This window comes from Trichoplusia ni, chromosome 5 (genome assembly GCF_003590095.1).
Source record: "Trichoplusia ni isolate ovarian cell line Hi5 chromosome 5, tn1, whole genome shotgun sequence".
Classification (NCBI taxonomy): domain Eukaryota; kingdom Metazoa; phylum Arthropoda; class Insecta; order Lepidoptera; family Noctuidae; genus Trichoplusia; species Trichoplusia ni.
In genome coordinates this window covers 4,757,052-4,780,166 of record NC_039482.1, presented here as the reverse complement: position 1 = coordinate 4,780,166, position 23,115 = coordinate 4,757,052, and the positions used below count along the sequence as shown (strand labels likewise).

General features: G+C 38.3%; 2 protein-coding genes across 4 annotated transcripts in view; both read left to right on the top strand.

Moving 5' to 3' along the window:
* Positions 1–23,115, top strand: part of LOC113494147 (nucleolar protein 4) — a 137,908-nt gene that overhangs the window by 26,868 nt on the left and 87,925 nt on the right. The gene's annotated exons all lie outside the window — the stretch shown is intronic.
* Positions 689–2,643, top strand: LOC113494153. Its single transcript, XM_026872345.1, has 2 exons — positions 689–1,385; positions 1,471–2,643. Exons 1-2 carry the CDS (start codon positions 1,044–1,046, stop codon positions 2,164–2,166), a joined length of 1,038 nt encoding a protein of 345 aa, XP_026728146.1. The 5' UTR covers positions 689–1,043; the 3' UTR covers positions 2,167–2,643.

Sequence of the window (23,115 nt, the reverse complement as noted above, 5' to 3'; positions counted from 1 at the left end):
TAATAGCGTTTACAATAATTATTCGCAGGGTCAGAGCGAGGTTATCGGCTAACATAAAATACACTCGTGGCAGACGTTAGGGCGGCAGCAAGCGACCAAAGTGACTGTCGAGTATTGCGCGGTAGTGTGCGGTATCGGTACATCGGCAGTCGGCAGTCGTCGCGAAATGGCCCGCGCCGCGCCGGCCCGCGCCGCCCCGACAAGTGTGACGGCCCGAATGGCGAGTGCCGACCGACAAGGATCACGGAGTGTTGATCCGCGTACACACTACGAGTATTGCGAGTTTAAATGGAATTAGAAATATTTAAAAAATGACTCTTTTTAATTTGAATTTTTTTTTGGTTGCTAATTTTTTTGTAAAAAATTATTTGATTTATTGTTATTTTATTAGAAGAATATAACAGGAGTACCTTTTTTACGCAGTCGGAATGCGGAAAACAAATATAAAAAACAATAGAATTGAAGCTTGAAATACATTGAAAGTAGCAGAAAAAAATAAGTATCTAAGGAGACAGCTTTTCATAAGTAAATTAAATACAACAATGTTCAAAGTAATAGACTTCTAAATACCAGAGCATACGTCATGGTACCGCAACGTTTGAAGTACCACGACGCGCGTCGCTTCAAAACTATCGCACTATCTGTAACGAGATAGAAAAAGTAAAACTCGATACTGCCAAAGCTTGTAAGTGCTTCAATTGAAATATGACAATTGGCGGGCGGTCGCCGTTGTAGGTACGAGCAGTCGTCCGGCCGCCGGCCACAAATCTTCCGTTTCACTCGGCGCCCAGCCTCCGAGCGGTGAGAAGAGGAAACAGCACGCTCCAAAGCACGCGACTGCGTGATGCCGGCTACTCCCGAAATAGACCCCCCGCGCGGGGTGCCGGCCCATCGACGTGCTTTTAGTATGCTGCGCGCATGCGAACCGCCCGCACCCTTCTGCGCTCCTGGTACTAACAACGCTTTACTCGCGAAATTAAATAACATAAACTAAATAAAAAATAACTATCGCGCTTCAAAATAGCATGCTTTAATAAAACAAAATGGTGGCGATCCTGGCTAACCCCAAGTGGAGCGAGGACCTGACCATCCAGATGATTATCGAGTACGAGAAGCGCGAATACCTCTGGAACCCCGTCTCCGAGCACTACAAGAACAAGAAAATTAGAGAGCAAGGATATATTGAAATAATCAATTCACTGAATTTGGTCGACGTCACCGTTAAAGAATTGAAAAATAAAATAAAAAACATACGTTCGTCGTATAGCGTCGAGTTGAAGAAGATTCGCGCGGCGAGGAAGGCTGGTGCGCATGCGTACAGACCGAGCGTCACGTGGTTCGAACACGCAGACAGGTTTCTGCGGGCGATCGTCACACCAAGCTCCGTGAGTCTCATTTTTTGTTGTTTACATCGCATACAATGTTTACACATGCGCTCTGATGTTAAGTGGCCGCTCGTTTGTTTGATAGGTGGACAACAGTTTGCTGGAGATACCGGCGAGCGACGACAGCGACGTCGTTCAAGACCTGAGTGAGCGTAAATCGCCGGAAAAGAAAAGTCCGCGAAAGCGTCGCAGCTCGACACGTTCGTCGACGCCGTACGTGTTGAACACGCCGTCCCCCCGGCCCGGCACGCCGTTCGGCTTAAATCAGGGGACTTTCGGCATTCTCCCGCCGGTAACGTCCGCGCCGTTTCTAAATCCCCCTGTCGGGATCGCTACGCCGCTGACGAGTTCGCTCGTTACAATTTACCCAGTACCCACGAAACAAAAGAAAAGTAATTCGGACAGCGGCGACGTCACGGATCTACCCCAAGATCTCAGTCAACATTCTGAGAACGGTAATGAGAACGAGTTCGAGATGTTTGGGAAGCTGATAGCCAGTCAATTGCGGAAGTTGCCGCTTAGTTTGGCACTTGACACGCAGTTGAAGATACAGACGCTGGTGAATGCAGCGAGGATCCAGGCTGTCTATCAGCAGTACAGCTACGCTGGGCCGTCCCAGGAAGCCCTGTCGGTACAAGCTTTGTCTAACGGGATCTTAGCCGGGATGGCTACGCAAAGCAGTTTCGCTTCTCGATCCCTGGGATCAAGGAACAATTCCCCGGAGGAAATGAACAGGGATCTTAAGACGGACTATTCTTTGGGCTCCGAGGCCGAAGATTAATCCTCCATTAGATTGTCACCTGTTTTTGCTCACACAACCTAAAAGTACCTCATATTTCTCAGTTGAGATAAGTTTGAGATATAGCTCATTTACAAGCGTCCGACGCACAAATAATGTCACTTCGCTGTGATTTGGGTAATACAAAAATATTAACGTTATTTATACGTGTTTTAGATGGCGTATTCGATGTCGTAGAAAATGTAATAACTTGATGAGAAAAAAAACGTAGAATCTTTTCAAAAACTAGTCAAAGATGTTTCGGTGTAATGTAGATCTCGATGTTTCGGCTGTGTTACTTTAATTTATGAGAAAAAAAAGACAAAGTTACCATAACGATAATCCTTTTTTGTGTTAAAACTAGCAACACCCGAATTTTAAGGTTGCCAACTATACGAATTTATTTTAATTGTGATAGGTTTAAAATAGTAGATATCTGTGTTATAAATGTGATTAATATATTATGTATGTATTAGATAATTTGGGGTTTGTCTTGTAGGCTTGAATGGTCCGGGGCAATGTTGCAACTAATCAAATCACCCCTTATTTGCGGGTCACTGACAATGCCCGGCTAATTCTAGCTTCGTCCTTTCGCATTTCCCCTTAGTATAAATGCAGTATGCATTATAATAATATATGTAATAAAATACCTCATAATAGTGACAGTACGTTACAGTACGATTTATTATTTGGAATATTGTATTTTATCTGTTGTTCTATGTGCCACAATTAGATTGTAAACAGATTGTGATTTATTGAGAAAAATAAATATTTTATAAATGTCATAATAATACTGACTGTTGTTTTTCTTTTACAATGACTTATAGAACAAATACAAAAAATTAAAACTACGATATCGTGTTATATTTCAACTTGATGTGTTTTTTTTTAAATAGTATCTAAGCATTTTTTTTATTTTTTATTCGCAAACCGCGCAAGTGGCCTGAAATGGCAAAGATAGAGGTTTAGAAGAAAAACGGCGAGGCCTTTGCCGAGCAGCGGGATCTAAAACGGGATACATTAAAAAAATCGAATAAAGAGAATTGATTTTTTTTTAATAGCTAGTCCGTTTGATTAGTAGGTACCATGTAAACAGCCGCCATCTTTTTATATGATTTCTTTCACAGATAATAAAGTTACACAGAGTTTAGGACTAATATACTTCTTGTAATTTAATAAGGACATATCTATTTGTAAAATCCCGGGGATACTCATATTGATTGCCGCTCGGTTTGGCACACAGATAACTGCCGCGCTTGTCTGACTGTTTCAAGTCACTTGTAAGTGATATGTTGTTTGACATTTGTTGTTACGTTTACGAGTACGATCCAGAATTGTTTAGTTTTTAGTTAGATAATGATTGTACAATATGTTTTGATACTGTGTACTTGGAAGTAATTAAATTCTGATACTTATTAGACGCGCTTACATTTAAAATTTGGTTCGAGTTTATGTGGCCAAATATTAAGTTGCAGGTTAAGCCCATAAATTATAAAGGTGATTTTTTTTCGTTTTATTTAATTTCTTTCGTGTGTCAAGTGAAATATCCACGCTATTTTCTTACTAAAATCTGCATTTATCAGTAAGAAAAAAAACATCAAAATCGGTTAGTTACAAGTTAGGCGCGCACAATATTAAAAAAACCTCCTTTTTAGAAGTCGGTGAAAAATGATTTCTTAACTCTTAGTAGACTGATTAAAAAGAAAAAATTAAGGTCAACTGTCCTATACATACGTATTACCTACTAAGTTACTTACTAGTTACCAAAGCAATAATAGGAATTGAAAATAACTCCCTAAATTAATGGAGCCAGCATTTGAAATTCAATTCGAATTTCGCGTTTCGTCGTTGACTTTGACAGCGCGGGCCATTTGACGGCCCAAAATGGCGCGAGCGGCTCAAATGGCGGGAAGGCGACTGAGACGCGGGAAAATATGTAATACGATGTCGTAGTGATTTCTTTGTTGACTTGTAAACTTTTTTAAATCGATTCAATTATGTCTCATGTGATGCTGTATCTAGATTGAGAATGTTTATGAAACCAACCTCTTAAACATAAAAAAATGAGCAGGAATATTATTCTAATTAATAAGAAATATTGTTTAGGAAATCATTGTTCTGCTGAAAACATTAAACTTATTAAAGGATTTAGCATCTAGTATTAGTGAAAATCTAGATGTCAAGGATTCGAACCTCACTAACGCCACTGGTCACAATTTTAGCGATTAGTGGTCTTCCTTTACTCCTGTCACATAATACACTTATCTGCATTCTTAATATCGGCAAAGCCATTAAAGCTAAGCAAAGAAAAAAACATTTTAAAATAAAGAACATTAACTGCCAGCCAGTAAACAACCATCACCATTCAACAATCGATAACTTATTTACTATCGAGTACTCGAGAACTCGAGCAATCGAGTCAGCCATTCCTATCCCGTCAGATTGCAGGCGCGTCTCGCCCCATTACAGTTTATTATTATTCGGCGAGCGACGCCGCGGTGCGAGCCTGTATTATTATGATAATAGAGTGTGTGACGTCATAATGTGACTATACCTGGCTGGATTTCAGAGTGGTTTAAATATTTTAGAGAAATGTATAGCAAAAAGTTTTTAATATTAGTTGTTGAGTAAGATAGTTGACAGTATGATATTTGATCTGACTCTGTTGTATAGTTCATCAATACAGGGAAAGGTTAAAAACTGTCTCTTATGTCAAAATATTTCGTTTTTTCTTTGTAGGTACTTTACTGCAGAGAGAGAAATTATATAATGTGTGTGTATAATGCTCTGTATATATAATGTATGTACGTTGGTTGTATGTATGTATAGTTTCACCCTTCAGTCCTTGTCTGCAGCGTACAGTTCCAAACCGTCGAACTTTCCGAGGTGTTTATTAATAAATTCTAATGGCCCGTTCGGAAGGCGGGAAATTTCACTACCTAGCCAAACAGGGCGGGGTACAGCTTCTACCGAATATGAACTGAAATATCTGAATATTGTAACCGCCATCAAAGAACAGGAGGTTGTGTATTTGATATAGGGCTTTTATAAATGACGAAGAAACTGTCATTTGTAAAAAAAATACAACATTTTCGGTTTGAAAATCGATCAATATAATATATTTTCGTTCCGTTTTCTTTTTTGCGTTCTAATTTCAAAATTTCTGAAACTGTCAAATCGATTTTTTAATTCATGGAAAATAATTTGTATCTTTGCTCTATGATTCAAATTGACTTTCTATGGCCCTGAACAACATCTTTTATCACGATTATCAAAATCGTTGTGCATGACATTTTAGTGTCTTCAAATGATGACCGCCTAAATATAGATATCATCAATCTTTGCGTATATCGCAATTGACAACTCACATAAGTTTCTTGATCTTTCCTCTCTACAAAACAGACTACACTTCAGAGTTCGGTGCATTACAAATCCAGACACGCGATGTAAAACAAATCTGATTTTCCCGGAGTTTTCGGCAAGGGGCCGTCCTTAGTGTGCGAGAGAGAGGTGCGAGTGCGAGCAAGAGAGAGTTAGCATTGTGGGACCCGCGGCCGACGGGCCGCGAGGTGGCCGGTAACTTACGATGCGGTGTCGAGTGCTATACGAAAACGGCTTTGATACTTTAATTTATTTATTTAATTAAAATTAATAATGTTAAAATGATGTTATTTTGAAAGGTTGAATCCCGTGTTTCAATTAAATTGCTCATTCCAGAAATTTTAATAATAAAATTTCCAAACATTACGTAAAATAAGAGCTTAATGTAGTTATCTATGAAAACATACTAGTTAAAGTTGTTCTAAGTCTACTTGAATGTTTCCAGCTGCATAAATTAGATTAAGCCTTAGCTAACAAGCATAATACGACAAGTTATATCCAAAACATAAGTCCTCCATTCAATCAGCCTTTATATCTGTAACAAATGCCAGCATTACTTTATAACTCTATGCCCCCTATTCACAGGTCACACCGCGCGTACTTACACTAGTTTACATCGGGCTCTTTATAATAATTGTCGATGCGCGGTCGGCGGCCGCGATAAGGGATTACGGCCCCTGCCAACACCCGCCCCCCCACTCAACCCCCCCTGCCTCCCGGTTACCCTGCTGGCTTTTTTCCCGCGCGCTTGCACTTTGCCACAGAAAGTAGAGCGAAGTGAATATTGAATTATGAATTAAGATATGAGCTAGCTCGCTTTAAGAAGGCGTTTTACGCTTTTCTAAGAAGCTCTGCGGAAGAAAGGTCTCGCTTACAAAGTTTGCTGTTATGACAGTTTGTACACGTTACTGACGTTACACTCCAGATAAAGTGTTTAGTACTTAACGTTGAGACTGTAATGAAACGAGTATATTGTGAACACCGAATACCAACTTTACGGATGTTTCTTTTTGGGTTAAACAAAGTTCGACGGTCGGGACAGACAAAAAAGTCCAAAAAGTTTCAAGTACAACGTGAAACCTTCTACAATATTAAAGGTCAAGTTTAGGTTCCGATAGCACACAAGGACCGCGGAGCGTTTGTCCCTTCAATAGTTTAAATATTCTATGAGACGACAAACTTTCCTATTGTTCCCTACGAATATTCTTAAGCAAAGTTCCACGCAGATCGTGACCGGGATTACATTTTTCGGCTTACGTACTCTTGTCACCCTTCACAAATATCTCAGGATGAGGCCGAAAAGCCAAAAACTTGCTATATTTGTGTTTGATTTGAAAATGAGTTTTTGATCTCGATTTTCCAACCTTGTACTTTATTTATCGAACTGAGAAAGACGCGCAACGTTTGAGTATTTTATTGGCGTCGACAAAACGCCGGGAACTATTCGCTAAAACATAAATTCCCGGCTCCGTATTCAGAGCGCCCACTCGCCAATAAAGTAGCGATTCCTCATCAGGCAGCCCTGCAGAGCGGAGCGATAGAGCCATAACGAAACACAAAGCGTAGCGGCGCGCGGCGCTCGGACAGAAACCAGTCCGGGCAAATTAAATATGTAGGAGGCAACTCGCACCCACGCCGCGCCGCCAGGGCTGCCGGTGACTCGGTTTTAATTTGTACACGTTTATTACTTATTTATGAGCGCTTGTGGAAATTCTTTTGGAAATATTATTTTGTTAGCCCTGATCTCTTTTGACTGCAGTAAAGTTACAGTCACTTCTGTATTATTTTCCCTGAAAAATAATCCTCTGTTCTCATTTCTAAATCTGTATGTTTTATGTGTAAATAATTTTAGCAAACTTTGAGTATGAATGTAAAAACACCCAATTTGCAAAAGTAATTAAAGCTGAAAATCAGGTGCTTCACGCTTTGCTTCCACTCTGCACCGGGAAATGACAATTAATGCGGAAACATAACCAAAAAATATGCACCAACATAAATATAATTAATTTAATAAAAGTGTTCACACAGCCCTACAGTGGAAGCGGGCGAGCCGGGCGCGCCGTCATTAGAGGCGGCGTTAGCGACCCGCCGCGCCGCTCGCCGCCAGCCAGACATTTTTTATGCAATCCACAACGCCGACGTTTTTTTCGACACGAGCATGTTGCCGCCAACTGATATAGATGCAAGATTTAAATAATCATTCGAGCGCCATACCTCTGCGGCTCCGAAGGCAAGTTTTTGTGTTCCAGCAAAGACGGATGCCAAGAGTGCAAAAAAATATGTTGTTTTGACAGACCGTGATCAAATACACATTAAGGCTTCGTTAGAAGACACTAAAGTGTAGGCACAGGTAGAACGAGGTCGAAAAGGGTAAATCCCACGCTGTTGAAGCAGCAGCAATTAACGTGTACGCTTTGCAGACTGATTGCGAGATTGGGAAACTTAATTCCATTTAAGAAATATTTCAGTATTTGGAGCTCTGCTTCCAGAGCTGATAAAACCCACAGATTAGATTATACGGGCTCTTCTCTATAAGTCCAACCTGACTCTACTACTCTAGATCAGCCTTAAATCAACCAGAAATTTGAAGCAATTATCGTTCTTGAATATTTTCAATACGTACTAATTTTGGACAAGTTGGTAGTTGAGACATCCATCCGAGGCCGTACATAAGAGAGTTAATTACGAATAGGTTAGTCTATAAAATGAAATATATTCGCCACCTTGCGCGCTAATGTTCGAATACATTAGCGAGTAATAATGCTGCGCCGTGACTAATTAGCGGTATGATGGGTGGTCTGCTCTAGTCATCAGTTTCATTAACCCGCAAATATATCTAGACGGCTTTTAGGCGAAGCTTCTATTACTGTATATATACTTTAGCACGACGAAGACTGATTATTGGCGAAGCTGAAGTATAAATATGTGCCTCATAAGGTGTGCTATGCGTTCAAAGATCGGTCTCGACATTCAAAAGAATAAAAAGTACCGCAGAGACGCAAGCATAAGTTATCGTCTTGCGTGGTACAAGTGGCCTAAAAAAACAAAGAGTGTCGCGCTCGCACACCCCGTATGGAAGCCGTGTCGGGTCGGCGTTGTGGGTGCGGCCCACTCTGCCGGCATGACGATGGCGTGCGCCCGCCGCCGGCCACAAGCTTAACTGTACGTTGCTATGCTGCCCACGTATACCGCTGCTAGCTACAGAACATGCATTTCACGCTTTGAAGAATTATACTTTAACTGTTTTAAAACGATGCTCCATTTTATATGTTATTCGGTACAGAGAGCGCATTAAGCTTCGTTGGCGACTCATTTAATAATAGTCAGACACAATAAACATCCACTGAGTGAGAAAATTTGATTCATGAAAATATCAATTGAAAATTGAAATTATTCAAAAGCGTGACACGACCTCATTTTGGGAGAGCTCAATAAATAATTACAAACTAATAAACACATTTATCACGGAATACACAAACATAGGGACCAGGGCCTCATAAATCAAAGCATCAAGTTGGAGCAGGCGGCGTACACGGCAGCCCATTAAACCGGCTCGGTGACAAGGTGACGTGCGCCCGCCGCGGGGGCGCGATAACGCGGCCCGTATCCTGTGTCGTGCCGGCTAGGGCTGCCCCGTGCCTCTTGGAAGAAAACTATTCATTATTCATAATTTATTGTACATCAAACTTTATGATCATCGTTCGATCACTCTGTTACATGATTAGAGCACGACTCCCTACGATTTATATAATAGTTGGTAATCTACAGTAATTAATCCTTTTTGTCTAGTAGAAATATGTCGTAAATTATCACAAGAACATTTTTAGATCGAGTTAGTAATATAACTTAATAGAAATAAATTTTAATCGATGAAGATATAAATCGTGCAGCAAACATTCGTCATTATGGACAACTTTCAGAGTTGAATCTCGGCCAGCCCTGGCTGTGATGCTCGCCCGCCTGCCTCGTTCAATATTTGAGTATCTATACGTGTTATGGATGCTTGGTACTTTTGGTGGATTACCGCACGGCTGGCTACGCTTCGCCTTTATCGTACCTGCGAGTTTTATACTCTCATGTTTACGGCAATGACAAATCGCCAGGTATAATTAAAAAGATTTAATGTAGCACCTCTTTGAAGGCTTAGTCAGATTATGCGCTGACAAGTTGGTAACTTAAGCGCTTTACTTTCCCCTTTTTTATCTACTCCCAAACAACTCAAATTAGGACAAAAAAGCGCTAGAAACTCTGCTGTCACTGACAACTTACAAACCTAAAAATACTCAAAAATCAAATAAAACTGCACTCGCGCGAATACTCAGTGAATTTGACACGTCTAGGTAATGAAACAGTTCTTGACGCTCAAATCCTTCGCTTTATCAAAGTTACTAACAAGCATCTGACTACGTAAAGGCTCTAATATAATACATACGTCAGTCCTTATATTACGGCAGCCGTTATTACTGACGGAACATTATTTATATGACGCATAAAATGAAGCGATTGTGATTCGTCGTCACGTTCCGTCGCCACTTTTATAAGGATCCAGACGTTAAGGAGTACTTTCAAGGTGCACATGTGTGGAACTTGCAGGGAATAATTCAGTTTCAGATTTACGCTATAGTTTTCTTTGGTTTCGTGTATTGGTTCTGGTTTGGATTGATAATAGCGGTGTAGTTTTTGGGGCGATGCTTTTTCTTTATTGATTTACATATATAAGACAACTGATTAATTAATTGCTTGTTCATTACATGTTTATTATACCAAGACGCTGGTAATGGAGCGTAACAGATTTTTAAAAGGAATCGGTATTTAAATTGATCCGTTTTTCTTTCTATTTAAAATCTTTATCTTACAAATACAAAAAAAATATTTAGAAGGTTAAATGTATTGTACTAAAATCACAGTAAAACATTATAAAATCAACCTAAAGTTGATCAAAAGTATCAAAACACATCGTTCACACTACACCGAACTCGCCCCGGGCCGATATAAGCCGCGGTTGCTCGCGAGCAGTGATTGACTGCGGAGCGAAAAAAGTAAAATTAGATCAGTTTCAATAGTTCATAGTGATTTATTACCTAGTTCATATTGATGTGACTTTGTTTGTCTTCTCAGTACTTACACATTGTGTTGTATGTCTTGGCTTAAGACTAGTTAGTGTCTCTTGGTTTCACTCGTCTTCATTTTGTATTGCCATCAGGCACCAATTTATCTTAGCCAGAGTAATTAACGCGATGTTTGATTTCCTTGTTTTTTAACTATTTTTATTTCAAAAAGAAATATTTTTTACATCGGCCTGGTGTTTCAAGGGATAAAGGCTTCCAAAATAACTATGTCTCTACTCTGTAGCGTTGTTTAAACTTGCAGATAAAACATTAATGTACTTACTTATAACCTAAAACATTAATTCTGTTTAAAAAAGCAACAATTCCTAAGCATGAGATCATTATCTAACACCTTCATCTTTTTTAAATATTTTAATTTCTATCGGCTGAACATTAGCAACAAAAACAATATTTTACCTATATAATCGAAATCACACCTAGTACATTCCTATATCACAAAACGTCCCATTAGGGGATCGGGCCCGCAGTACAATGCACGCATTGACTGACCTACTAAGCCTACTGACCTACCATTCCATTCAGTCATTCACTCATACATCATTCAGTTCATTCGTTCGTATCTCTCGGTAGTCACTCACAACAAATATTGAAACACGCCGCTACTGTTTAAACCCGCCTGTGTCATATTTGCTCTTTAAACATGGCCTACTCAACAATGCGTTTTGATAAATTATAGTTTGTCAGCCCACTCGTCAATGTTAAGAGAGTATTTTTTATACTGATGCTAAAATTAAATCGAAAATGATGCAGCGTTTTAGCATAAACAGAATTAATTACATATTTAGGCAACTCACTTTATTTGTCATTATATTATTACGCTAAAGTTTTCTATTCTTTCTTATGTTACGAATGCTTACGAAGTTTCATCAAAATCGGTTCAATATTTTAGCCACAAATCGCAACAGACAGACACATGGTAACTTATGCATTAATATAAAAAATATGAATATTACAAGGCTCGTTACGTAGCTCACTGGCTCGCTTCGAAAGGCGCAGCGAATCAAATTTACGTTGCAGGTTGTAATTTTTACGCGAGTTTTTTCATACATTTTGCCTTTTTTTCGCCATAACTTCATAACTAACTCATTGATGATGGAATTATGTTTACATCGCATGTGCAAAGCGTTTTAAAGTTTTTGTTATTTTATGGAGCTATTAAATATACATATTTTGATTAGTTTTATTGACGGGTTGTGGTAGTAGACATTGCAATTATTTTAAAATAGAATAGTCGTTAGAGAATTCTAATAACAATGCTACAGTAAAAAGTCTTTGCCCAGAAATGTGAAATAAATAAAATTTAAAAAAAAAATTGCTTAAAGTTCAGTACACGTAAACGAAGAAAGTAAAACCGTTGAAGTGCGAATCGGACTCTCGACATTAACGGTTCCGTACAAATAGGCTTAACAGTAACCAAAATCTACAAATCACTCATCAACCGTTGACTACAATCAATATTAAATATCATTATCTAAATGCGAAAAGGAAACAAGAGTTATTATTTCATAAATAAAAATCATATTTATTAAATCAATGAAAGTATCAAGACGAGTCAGTTGCGGTATAGCCTCGGCGTCCCGCGCTAGAGTGATCCCGTGTCACGATCAACACGGCTGGCGCTGGCGTGGGGCCAACGTTTGATCAAACTGTCTGCGGGCAATGATCACTGACTCAAAATTGTTGGCTATACAATTTGTTTGAAGAAATGCGTGACTTGTCGAAAAAAATATAACAGTACAGTAATTTTGGTCTACAAGTAGGTTTGTAAACAAAAAAATGTTAAAAAGAATTAATTGCGAATGAATCATCTATTATTATTGTAGAAAAATTGCATTTATTTACAAACAACTATTCAAAAATAACAAATCAATACAATACACCTTTTATTTTGGTTTCGCTTTTCGCCGTAATAGGGTTAAATAAAGATCTACCGACGGGCGAAATAAATTATTTTTATTTCTGCCGATAATTAGTTAATATGTCATAATTAGATCTTAAAATCGGAAATATAAAGTCGGTATAAAACTTTCCTATGAATTATCAATTAACCCAGGTCATAAACTAACTGTGTACCAAATTCTGATAAAATCTGGTCAGTGGTTTACGCGTCAGAGAGTAGCAAACAAACACCCATACATACACACACTTTCACGTTTATAATATTAGTACGACCTTATCAGCTCGTAAGTTCTGACAAAACTCATCTCAATCCTATTGATCAGTAAGAGCCTTATGTTCATCGGCCTTAGTAAGTAAGTAACGTTGCATGTGAAAGCGGGACAGCGCGCTATACTGCATAGCACCATCTCTTTCTTTCACACTTCTGCAAATGAAGGTAGGAAACTTCTCAAGTACTTCGTTGTTGCTAATAGATTTTCGATACACTATATTTAGTTATATATCTACTTATCTTAAAACAGTATAGTAATGAGCTTGTTATGAACTACACGTTAATTAGATCACACATCTAATTATAATTATACTTGCTCGCCGTTGCGCGCGGTTTTACCCGAATGGATGTCGGGTATAGCTGCTAAGTCAGATAAAAGCCTATGTGAGCTAAGGAGTCGGCTATCTAAATAGCAAATTTCATGCAAATCGGTCCAGCCCTTTGGGTGTAGAGGTTAAGCAAACCTTACCGAGGTAATATTTTGGATGGGTGACCTATTCAAATTTTGTCACTATAGGTAGAGCCTACTGCTTTATCTCGATAGTTACATTTCAATATCTAATGTTGTTATATATCTTTAGTTGTTAAGTAATAAAACCAATTTGCATCTGTCATTGGACTAGCTACAGCAATATCCCTGACAACTTCTGTAATACAAACCTACCTACATAGTACATAGCTATCGGTAAAACTTCGTTTTCCCGCGAATCCCAGTCAATCTTCGCGCGTCTAAAGAACGTTCGTTCGCGCGCGATAAATCTCATATTTATCTTGACTACTCACTCACTACCGGTGGATTTGGTACCAATATCGAACGCCTACAATCTCTGCTCTCCTGGTACTTGTTGTAAATTTACAATGTAAAAAGACGTATCTGCATTATGTTCAAGTCCCGAATTTGCGTGTGACTTTGTTGCTGTCAATTCGGGAAAGAATTTTAGTTTTGCAAATTATATCGATCCTATTCAATAATTAAAGTTTTTGTTTAGGATCCATAATTTTGTATATTGTGTTAATTTCGATTATGGTTCAAACAATAAATAATAATCATATTTTGCAATTTGTAGTATACACACTTAAAGCAACCATGTCCTACGATGCTACGACATATTTTCTGTAATCATTGGCTGTTACAATCAAGCATTTATGATCGCCTAGTATTATTTTAAGTTTACTACGCTAAAAAGACGTATCTGCAAATTGGATTTAAAAATGATAGAAAATAGCAAGATTTTTTTTAAATGATTACTGTATAAATAAAATAATGTTTTTTTTTCTTTCAATAATTTGGAATATTTTTCAAGTATACGTAATTAGAATTCGGTACTTTAATTTTCGATTGATAAAATAGATTTCTTATCCTAAATAACACACCATCTACCGGTAGTATTATGAAACAAAACCAAAATTCCTAACAAATAGTGCAACGGAGCGGAGTAACCTCCATTCCGAATGTGACTGAAATACCAGGGGCGCATGAACAAAGAGCGGTGGCCGGCGCGCCGGGCTGTGTCGCATTAGCAAGGCGGCACCTACATAATTTAGTTATAATGACGGCTCGTCGTTACCTCCCGGGCCATTAGGTGCCGACTACCTACGACGCGTCGGCGTCGCGCCTCGTGTGAATCTGCGATATAACTTTAGCACGTTTCTACATACCTAGTACCTGTATGTACGTTGTGTTCAATATATATGGATGTGTTTTGTCATTATGCTGTGGGGATGGATGGATTTAGGATTTACTCAATTTGCACACAAACTTATCGTTTTTTTTCTTATGTATTCATTAATTAATAGTAAACTAAGATTTGTCAGGTTTCTAAGCTTCTACAGTTCTATGAATGAAGTTTATTCATGACGTTCACTAAGCGTAAACATTTAATTTTCATTTAATTCTGTTAGCACTCTGTTAGTACGTCAAACTTTCATTGATTCAACCGATGTGAATGAAAGTTTTTGAAAGAAGAAAGTTACCTTAATAAGCTTCCTAATTACAGTAAGTAATTATAATTAAAAAATATATAAAAACCAAAGATCGGGTGAATAAAAGCACTTTTTAATCCGGTGCTTTTTTTTCAAGAAAAGTCGTAAAACCATAATCTCGAATGCACAATCACAGTACTGTTACAGTTTAATAACAAAAATATGCATACAATAACACATTACATCTGGTTCCACAAGTTCCACAGCCAAGATTACTGCGATAAGGTTCCACCGCAGGCTCTTATCTCCCCCGCAATTTACCAAGAAAAAAGCTTTCGAGATATCCCAGCGTCACAGACGTGCCTAAGTAGACATCTGTCAGATGATCACGACACGACACCCGCTAGGCGTGACAAAGTCACGGCTCCCGTAAAAATGCGCACGACGAAATTCTGCAATATTTGAAGCGAGGACCGACCCGGGTAAAGATACTGTAGATACTAACTAAATGATGTAGAAATTAGGTGAAAAAAATGTGAATAAGAATTAAACATTTGACAAAGATTACCTTTTTAAATGAAAAAAAATAAATGTAAATTAAAAAATAAATCCTCGTATTAAAATTTAAAAAATGGAAGTCTAATCTGTGTCACACAAATAGTGATGCACCACACCAACATACTAAACGAATAAACCATATCGATAAAATCGCCTAACGTTATCGATTACAGAGAACTGGGACATAACAAGTACTGCGTACTCCTAAACAGTTTAATCGCCGACATCGCTTCGTGATACCTCCCCTTTGTATTTTTCCGGCCACTTGTTCCCCCTATTCATCCCTCGCTCAGTGGACACTCAACATGACTTAGATACTTTTGTTTTGGATCTATACGTTTCGAGTTCGCAGCGCTGTAAAGAGGATAACAAGTTAGGATTAACTTGTTTTTAAAGTACGCTTGCTCGGTTTCGGGTGGATAAGGAAATTTTAATGACATACAAGCGAGCATTCACTTATCGAACGTATAAAAATTATGCAGTGAATCTTTTTCGCGTCCCTTTTTGATATTGTTACTAAACCGTCATAGGTATTCGTGTAGTTGTTTTTACATTTTTTTCTTTGTCTTTTCTAAGAGCAAAATACGGTTTACACGACCATGGTCCGAAAGGCACATTTAACATTTTGCTACCTAGTAAAATAGCCACTTAGGCATTTAATACAATATGCCCATAGAATCAGTAAAACTAGAAGCCAAGATTGATAACTGACTACGCAGAAGAATTAGTAAGATTAGTTTTAAAACAATCTTATGATAGCAGTCTTTTCATTTGTTTCAAACCAAGAAGCAACACAAAAAAGTTAAAAAATGATGACTAGCGTATAACCTTATAATAAAAAAGGTTGATTAAAAAAAACCGAGGACCATAAAAGCACACATTTTGTTTCCGAATCTGTTATTAAGCGGCCACTAACCGCCTCGATATTACGTCGGCAAACACAAAAACGTAGACGCGATGCGAAATTAATGAGTTATTGTAATCAGTGAAACGTCGCCGTTTTTGATCGACTTTTACTATTTTTTACTATTTGCACATTCAACTTGTATTATAACTCACACGTGGAGGATTTTGAGCTAATTAGAGTAGAAAAGTGTAAAATGCATCTCTCATATGCAAAAGATTAAAAATTCCACTTTGAACCTAAAAGGCCCTTTTTTCGAAGTGAAAGAACCGAAAAAAGTTAAATTAATTTTTATACTAATAAGAGCTTAGAAAATGTAAGGCACAAGCTTCATTGCAATTTTGCTCCCGAATTATGACGTGGATAGGAAATAACACGACCCACACAAAAAATCATTGAAATAGGTTTGAACGTGGAAAAGTAACAAACATTCATACTCAAAAAACTTTCGCAGTTTTTTTATCAGTAAGGAAAGTAAGAATTTAGATCTAAAGCGTTATGTATGTGTATGCTTGCGGAAACGACGAAGCGTGATGTTAAAATTTCACGCAGTTGCCGCCATGAGGTGAGCAGGCGAGGAAATTATAATGCCGTATTGTTGAGACAGTCGCCGGATTTCCGCGTTCTCGGCCAGCCCCGGGATTGAGGACATGGTAGGCTTGGTAGCGGGGTCGTTTTGTGCCAGATTTTGGAGTTACAATAACGTGGTAGAGAATGAAAGTAGAACTGTCTTGGAATAGATTTAAGGCCTTTCGGAGTTGAGCTAGCTGAGGTCTCCGACTTTAGAATATAGCCATGCATACTTCAATGAGTCTCTTGCCATACAAGAGAAGAACAAGTAAAGAACAGCATTTTTCCTAGCCGTTCATTTCCGACTAAGATTTGCCCTGTTTTTAGTTTTATAATTTTTCACTATAAATAATAACCAAAATATTTTTTAATACTTAACTAAATTCCCGCTTCCAATCCCACTGTGTCCCTTCCCTTCCGCCATAATGGCGCTCTGGTACGTCTGACGCCATCTCGCGCCTCCCTCCGCAGTCCCGCTCATTATCCGCGGCACTTTCCCTCCACCGCGTTGATTGATTGATTCATTCGCGCGGCCCGTAACGGTAAGTGTTCAGTTTAGCTTGTTATCAACTCTGCACCCCTAGTCATTTGGTGTCGAGCTGACAATTGTGTGATATCGTATGTTTGTTTTAGTCGATTTGTAATCGATATCGACTTCTCCCTGAAAATGATATTTTATACTCCATCCCTGTATTTGACAAGAAAATGGTTATTTGTACATACAATAAATAAAGCATCGAATGAACGTATGAAATTAATTAACTTTAAAGTAAAAAAAAATACTAAATTCTTCTTTTGCTTTAAAACTAGACTATTGGTACTCGTAAATCTTACGCTCAATTTCATAAAAACAAACAAAATCGCCTAAAATATTTGTCCTCCTGGTAAATAATGCAAAAAAGCTCGATAACCTTTGTTTAAAAATGGCCGAATTGTCCATCTGTTGAAAACATCTTTTACGCGCGTAATTTATAGCGGTCTGCTGATGTGGCTGGTTTACGACGGTGAATTGTTACCGCTTTATGGCAGATACCGCGGTTGCCAACACCATGCTTTTATCTTATGACGCCCTGGTATTGCCCTGACAACTTTATAGGATTGCTTTCTAAATGATAATGGACGAGTGATTGCGGTAATAAATTGTTTATTCTAAAAAGTTCTTTTTAGTATAATTTTTTGAACGTACACACTAACAAATAGTTACCCCGTATCGTATGTTAGGCTCAAAAGATCTACAATTATGCAAGTTAAAACTGCTTTGAATAGCTGATCGGGTAAGGAAAATGCAGAAAGCCTTTTTTTCTTCTTATTAAATCAAAAGTGTTGATAAGGTAAATGGCCTTCTTGGTGATTTCGGCGACGTGTGAAGGTGTCCAAGATGCGATTAGTACCGCAGCGTGTTATTCTCGCAGGCGATTATAATTACGTCAGACCCGAATAATGTATGTGTGTGGGCGAGATTGTAGTCTGCCGTGACAACTTGAGACATGCCTTTATTAATTACGAGTAGTCTGACCCGTGATTCAGAAATAAACCTCTTTTACGACGACTCCACGAGCAAGGCGAATATTATTTCGATTCGCTATGTTTATTGCAGTGCTAATATCGTTCTAAAGCGTTAAAATATAATCGGAATCTAATTTCACGTGTAACAAGTCCACTCAATTCGAAATTCGATAGTTCAGAATCCCGCGCAGCGTTCTAATTACGCGTCATCAGCGTCGCCGCGCCTGCATGCGCCGGCCGTGGCTGGCCCGTACTCTCTGACAACATAAAAATGCCACACTTTACACTCTTATTGCGTTGGTAGAAAGGTGTTTTTCGCTTGTTTTAACGTCAGTGTAAGTTTGTAGAATCGTAATTACCGACCGCTCGCTAGTGCAATGCCGCCAGTGCCGCCAGCTTGTAATTTATGGTAGCCTGGTAGCACCGCGCCGGTAAATGTCGTCACCGGCCGAAGTGGTCAGCTTTTTTATACAGGAAAAACGTTTTTCTAGATTAGATTAAGTTTTATGTGAAAAATGGATGGCCTCCGACTTTTACGGCAGTTTGTTTGTTTTATAGAGGCTTTTTTTATTTCGACATTTCGACAATCGATCATTGAAATTAATGTTTTTTTTAACAAAGCCCTTGTTTTAAATAGAAAATTTGAAAAAAAACTTTTAACCGAAATCTCTAAGAAATTCTCGAGCGAGAATTTTAAAAACTAAAATTTTTCTCTTAAAATTCTAAGCTGTGGAGCTGAATTTCTAAATCTGACACTGTAGTATTTGAAATGCACCCAACACGGCTACATTCTCAACAAGTAGAGGAACAACGCGATGCAATAAATACAGCAGGAATTAAATAAAGCGTTGCTGGCGAAAATAAATAAAAATGGAGTCGGTTCCGTTGGCGCGCGACGTTGCTTCAGACGCATTGTTCTTGTGGCGCCGCCGACGTGTCGCGGAGACCTCGCCGCACTGGATGCGACCGAGTTGCGCGACCAAACTTAATTAAGTTGGCTGGAGGACGTAGCTGATGTTAGATGGTTTAGGGCCTTATAACCGCATAAAAATACTCGCTGTTCCAGCAGACTTAGTTTTGCCCTGTAAATGTGATGAGGAGGATAAAAAAATAGGTTCTGAAAAATAGGTGTTGTAGAACATTCTCACACCTACCGATACGCACACAAAAATTCATAAGAATCGGTCGAGCCGTTTCGGAGTTACGTACATACACTATGCCTCGAGAATTTTATAAGATACAGCAGATTATGTTGTCGTCGCGTCGCGTCGTACATGTGAATCAATTAAATTACTAGGGTCCATTGTAGTAGACCCTCCAATGACCGAGGCTCAGAGCCGAGCAAAGAGTAAACGGACCCAAAACGCCAGCAAAAGTATGGATGGGACCGGGCTTTGGAGTTTGGAGTCATCGATGTAGATATGTAGGCCGAGTTCTAAAGATTTTCCTTCTGCATCCTAAACTATACTTTCGTATAATATGCGCTTCTAGTAAATATTGCACCCGTAAACAGCAATCGCGAGAAAGCGCAGGCAACGGGCTGACGAGAAGGGGCGAGTACGGAGTACGCGGGCGGCAGCGGGCGGGAACAAGTGCGTCATTAGCGTCGAGTGCTACTTGTAACGCGACGCCTGCCGGGCGCGTCGATGAAATTTATCGGGAGTTATATAACTCTTGCAGACTATGTACGCCTGGTACCCTCCCGTAATTATCAATTAATATAGTGGAATATCTTGCAGTCATTAATTTAATGAGGCGACGACGGTTCGGGGTAGTTTTTAATCAAGACTGAATAAAAACTAGACTGAATCTAATTTACATAACAACTGTCATTCCTTCACATTCGTATACGTTATGGGGAATTTAATACCATGCCCACCCCTTATACATATGTCGTGATGTACACCTACCAATACTAAACTGCCAATTACGAAAACTGAAAACAGTAGCTTCCATTGTTTTGTAACGAAGTTTTGACGTTACATCATGGCCGCCACACATCTCCATATACACGAAACACAGTCTGTCTGCGTACTTTTATGTCTGGCTGAGTTCCTATCATGCTAGCAATTTGTTGGTAGACAAGCGGATTATTTTCCCTGAGGGCGAAATAAGGCTTATAGTTGCTAAGGCAACATTTTGTATTAAATAATGGCAACATTCAATGAGCTTACTTATTTTCCTCATGATGAGCAGATATTTTATGTTAAGTTAGTTTTAAAATAAATATCGGATTAGATTATTATTAGTTAGAACTAGGGATGGGCCGAAATTCGTTTTACATTCGGTTTAACTGAACTTCGACAGCTTGAACCGAACTTCGTCATTCGGCCGAATTTCGGTTAAAGTGCCGAATATTCTGCACTAAATATACTTGCACTATCATAATAGAAATTAATGAAAAAACGTATGTGTAGTAACAGTGAAATAAAATAAGCCTAATATACTCATAGTTATTTATTTGAATAAGAAAAAGTAATCATACGTGATAAACAAAAAACATTAATTAATTTTTTAATTACCTGTCTCAAAAATATTTGGTTACTTATCAAACAAAACACAAAATTAAACCGCTCTTCTTACTAATCAAACCAGCCTTAGAAATCTTTATTTCTTAATCAAAAACAAAATTTTTACCGACAAAGTTTAGTCAATCAAACCAACAAAAATCACGTAAAAACAATTAATTTAATTTGCGAAATGTAAATAATAGCACGTGACAAGATGGTGACGTCTTTACAAATGACTAGCTTGCTAAAGGCCCCGCGGGGAAGTGCGGAGTACGGGCGAGGTACATCTAGCAATATTTGCAGCTAGTGCGTAAACAAGACACAACACGAAAAAGCTCGGAGAAATTGCACCGAAGTTCGGCCGAATTTTTCATTTTTACCGAATGTTCGGCAGAAGTTCGTATTCGGTTAAAACCACATTCGGCCCATCACTAGTTAGAACATTTTCACCGTAATTAACTAGACAACAATACAAAAAACCCAAATACATTCATACTGAATTATACAAAAGCAATGATTAATCATGCACCGACCCAATTACTAACATCAGTTGAGGGTTAACCAACCCCAAAAGTTGTTAAAACTACGATTGCATGTCATCCCACAAGCTTGACCCTTTATTACTTCGGCGCTAACACTAGCGCAGGTGTATAGTGGACATAAGTGTCCCACACAACATGTATCTTTCACGTAGGTAGTTAGCGATGCGGGCGGCGCGGTAGGTAGCTGTCCCGAGCGGTATACTTTACTATGCAGGCGGTTGCGCAGAAATACTACTTGGAACATGACACGAGAAAGCGATGAGGAATTTGTTGGGGAAATGACAGCGGCAATCGTATCGTTATTGTTCAGATTTTACCCCTTTTCTAATAAACAGAAAATTAAATAAAACATTTTGATATACACCATCAAATGCTACAAACCTCATGTCTTCCTTTTTTTCGAAATTTTCAAGCTCCCTGATAAGAAAAAAAATAAGGTTAAGAAATATTTCTGTATCTACATCATAGTTAAAATAAATAACTTTTATTTCAATCATATTACTAAGACTTCCTTACATCATAAAACCAGCCGAGCATTTCCCAAAACCGTAAAAAAAAAAGGTTTTGATTGAAATTATTATAGTAATTTATTTAAACAAATTTTATACATTTTAAATTTCTAATAACCAATTCCAGCCATATACAAAATATTAAACGAAAATAATAATAAAATTTGAGATAATAATTACTTGTACTTCTGTATTTATCGTTTGGTATGGGGCAGTGTCCCGCGGTAGGTATTGGCCGGTAGGTAGGCACGGTCGCGCGGTCACCTGAGTTTGCGCCGGTTTGCGACTTGTCGCGCGCCCGTAAATCGCTCTCGGCATGCGATAGGGTTGGGCTACTGTCGATATAATTTATCGATGCTTATTAAGTTCATTTGCTAGATATTATACTTTGTTGTCTGGAAAATATTTGTTGCATTTTGTGGGCGTTTTGCATTATTATTTTGTGCGTGAATGTTTGTCTTCAGTGGAGACGAAAAATTATGAAAAAATAACTTAAAAAATACATATATTTCTACTATTGGAGTTTTCAAATACTGTATCAGTTTTTGTTGCATTAATTGATGCCCAAGTCCAGGTAAACTAGGAATGTTCTCAATTATATGACTTTGCCTTTAACTATTTTAATAACCAACATGAACCTTGTTTATTACACTTCCTTTGACAATCCGGTTTGTTACTTTGAACGTGTGTCGAGCTAATCAAGCCGGATCTGTTGCCATCTTTAGCTTGGCCTAAGCAGTAATCCTTTACGTTCATGGTCTAATTAATATAATTATGTAAAATATTCATGTTGACTGCTTATTCTTACACTACTTTGAACATTGACAAATGTTGTTGGTTATAACTATTTGAAATATTAAAATTACAAACATAAAATCTATGTATGATCAATATAAATATTTGATAAAAAAATAATTTGTTTTGAAAAGTCTAGTTACCAACTTTATTTCGGATTATAATTCGCAAAATGATAAATAAAGCGCTGCAGTAATATTTATCTATTTTCTATTTATCAGTCAACAGTGAAATTAGAAACCAAATACTAGGTAATCATAAAATTAAGCGAACACCAAACAGTTCCCAGCGCAAATATAGCGGAGCGTTGTGGATATTATGCACACAAGTCCGCTGTGGATTTCAAGGGGATTTTCACTGTCACAATCAACAAAGCTTTGGGTTCCGATGAGATGTGTCGTGTTATGTGGACTCCCCAAACATTTCCCACTTGATCCCAAAGTCTATAACCCGCT

Excerpts from the sequence above, each read along its gene's own strand:
- LOC113494153 (XM_026872345.1), top strand. The coding sequence starts at position 1,044 with ATGGTGGCGATCCTGGCTAACCCCAAGTGGAGCGAGGACCTGACCATC. Across the intron at positions 1,386-1,470 it reads CGATCGTCACACCAAGCTCC|GTGGACAACAGTTTGCTGGA; the intron begins GTGAGTCTCATT and ends TTTGTTTGATAG.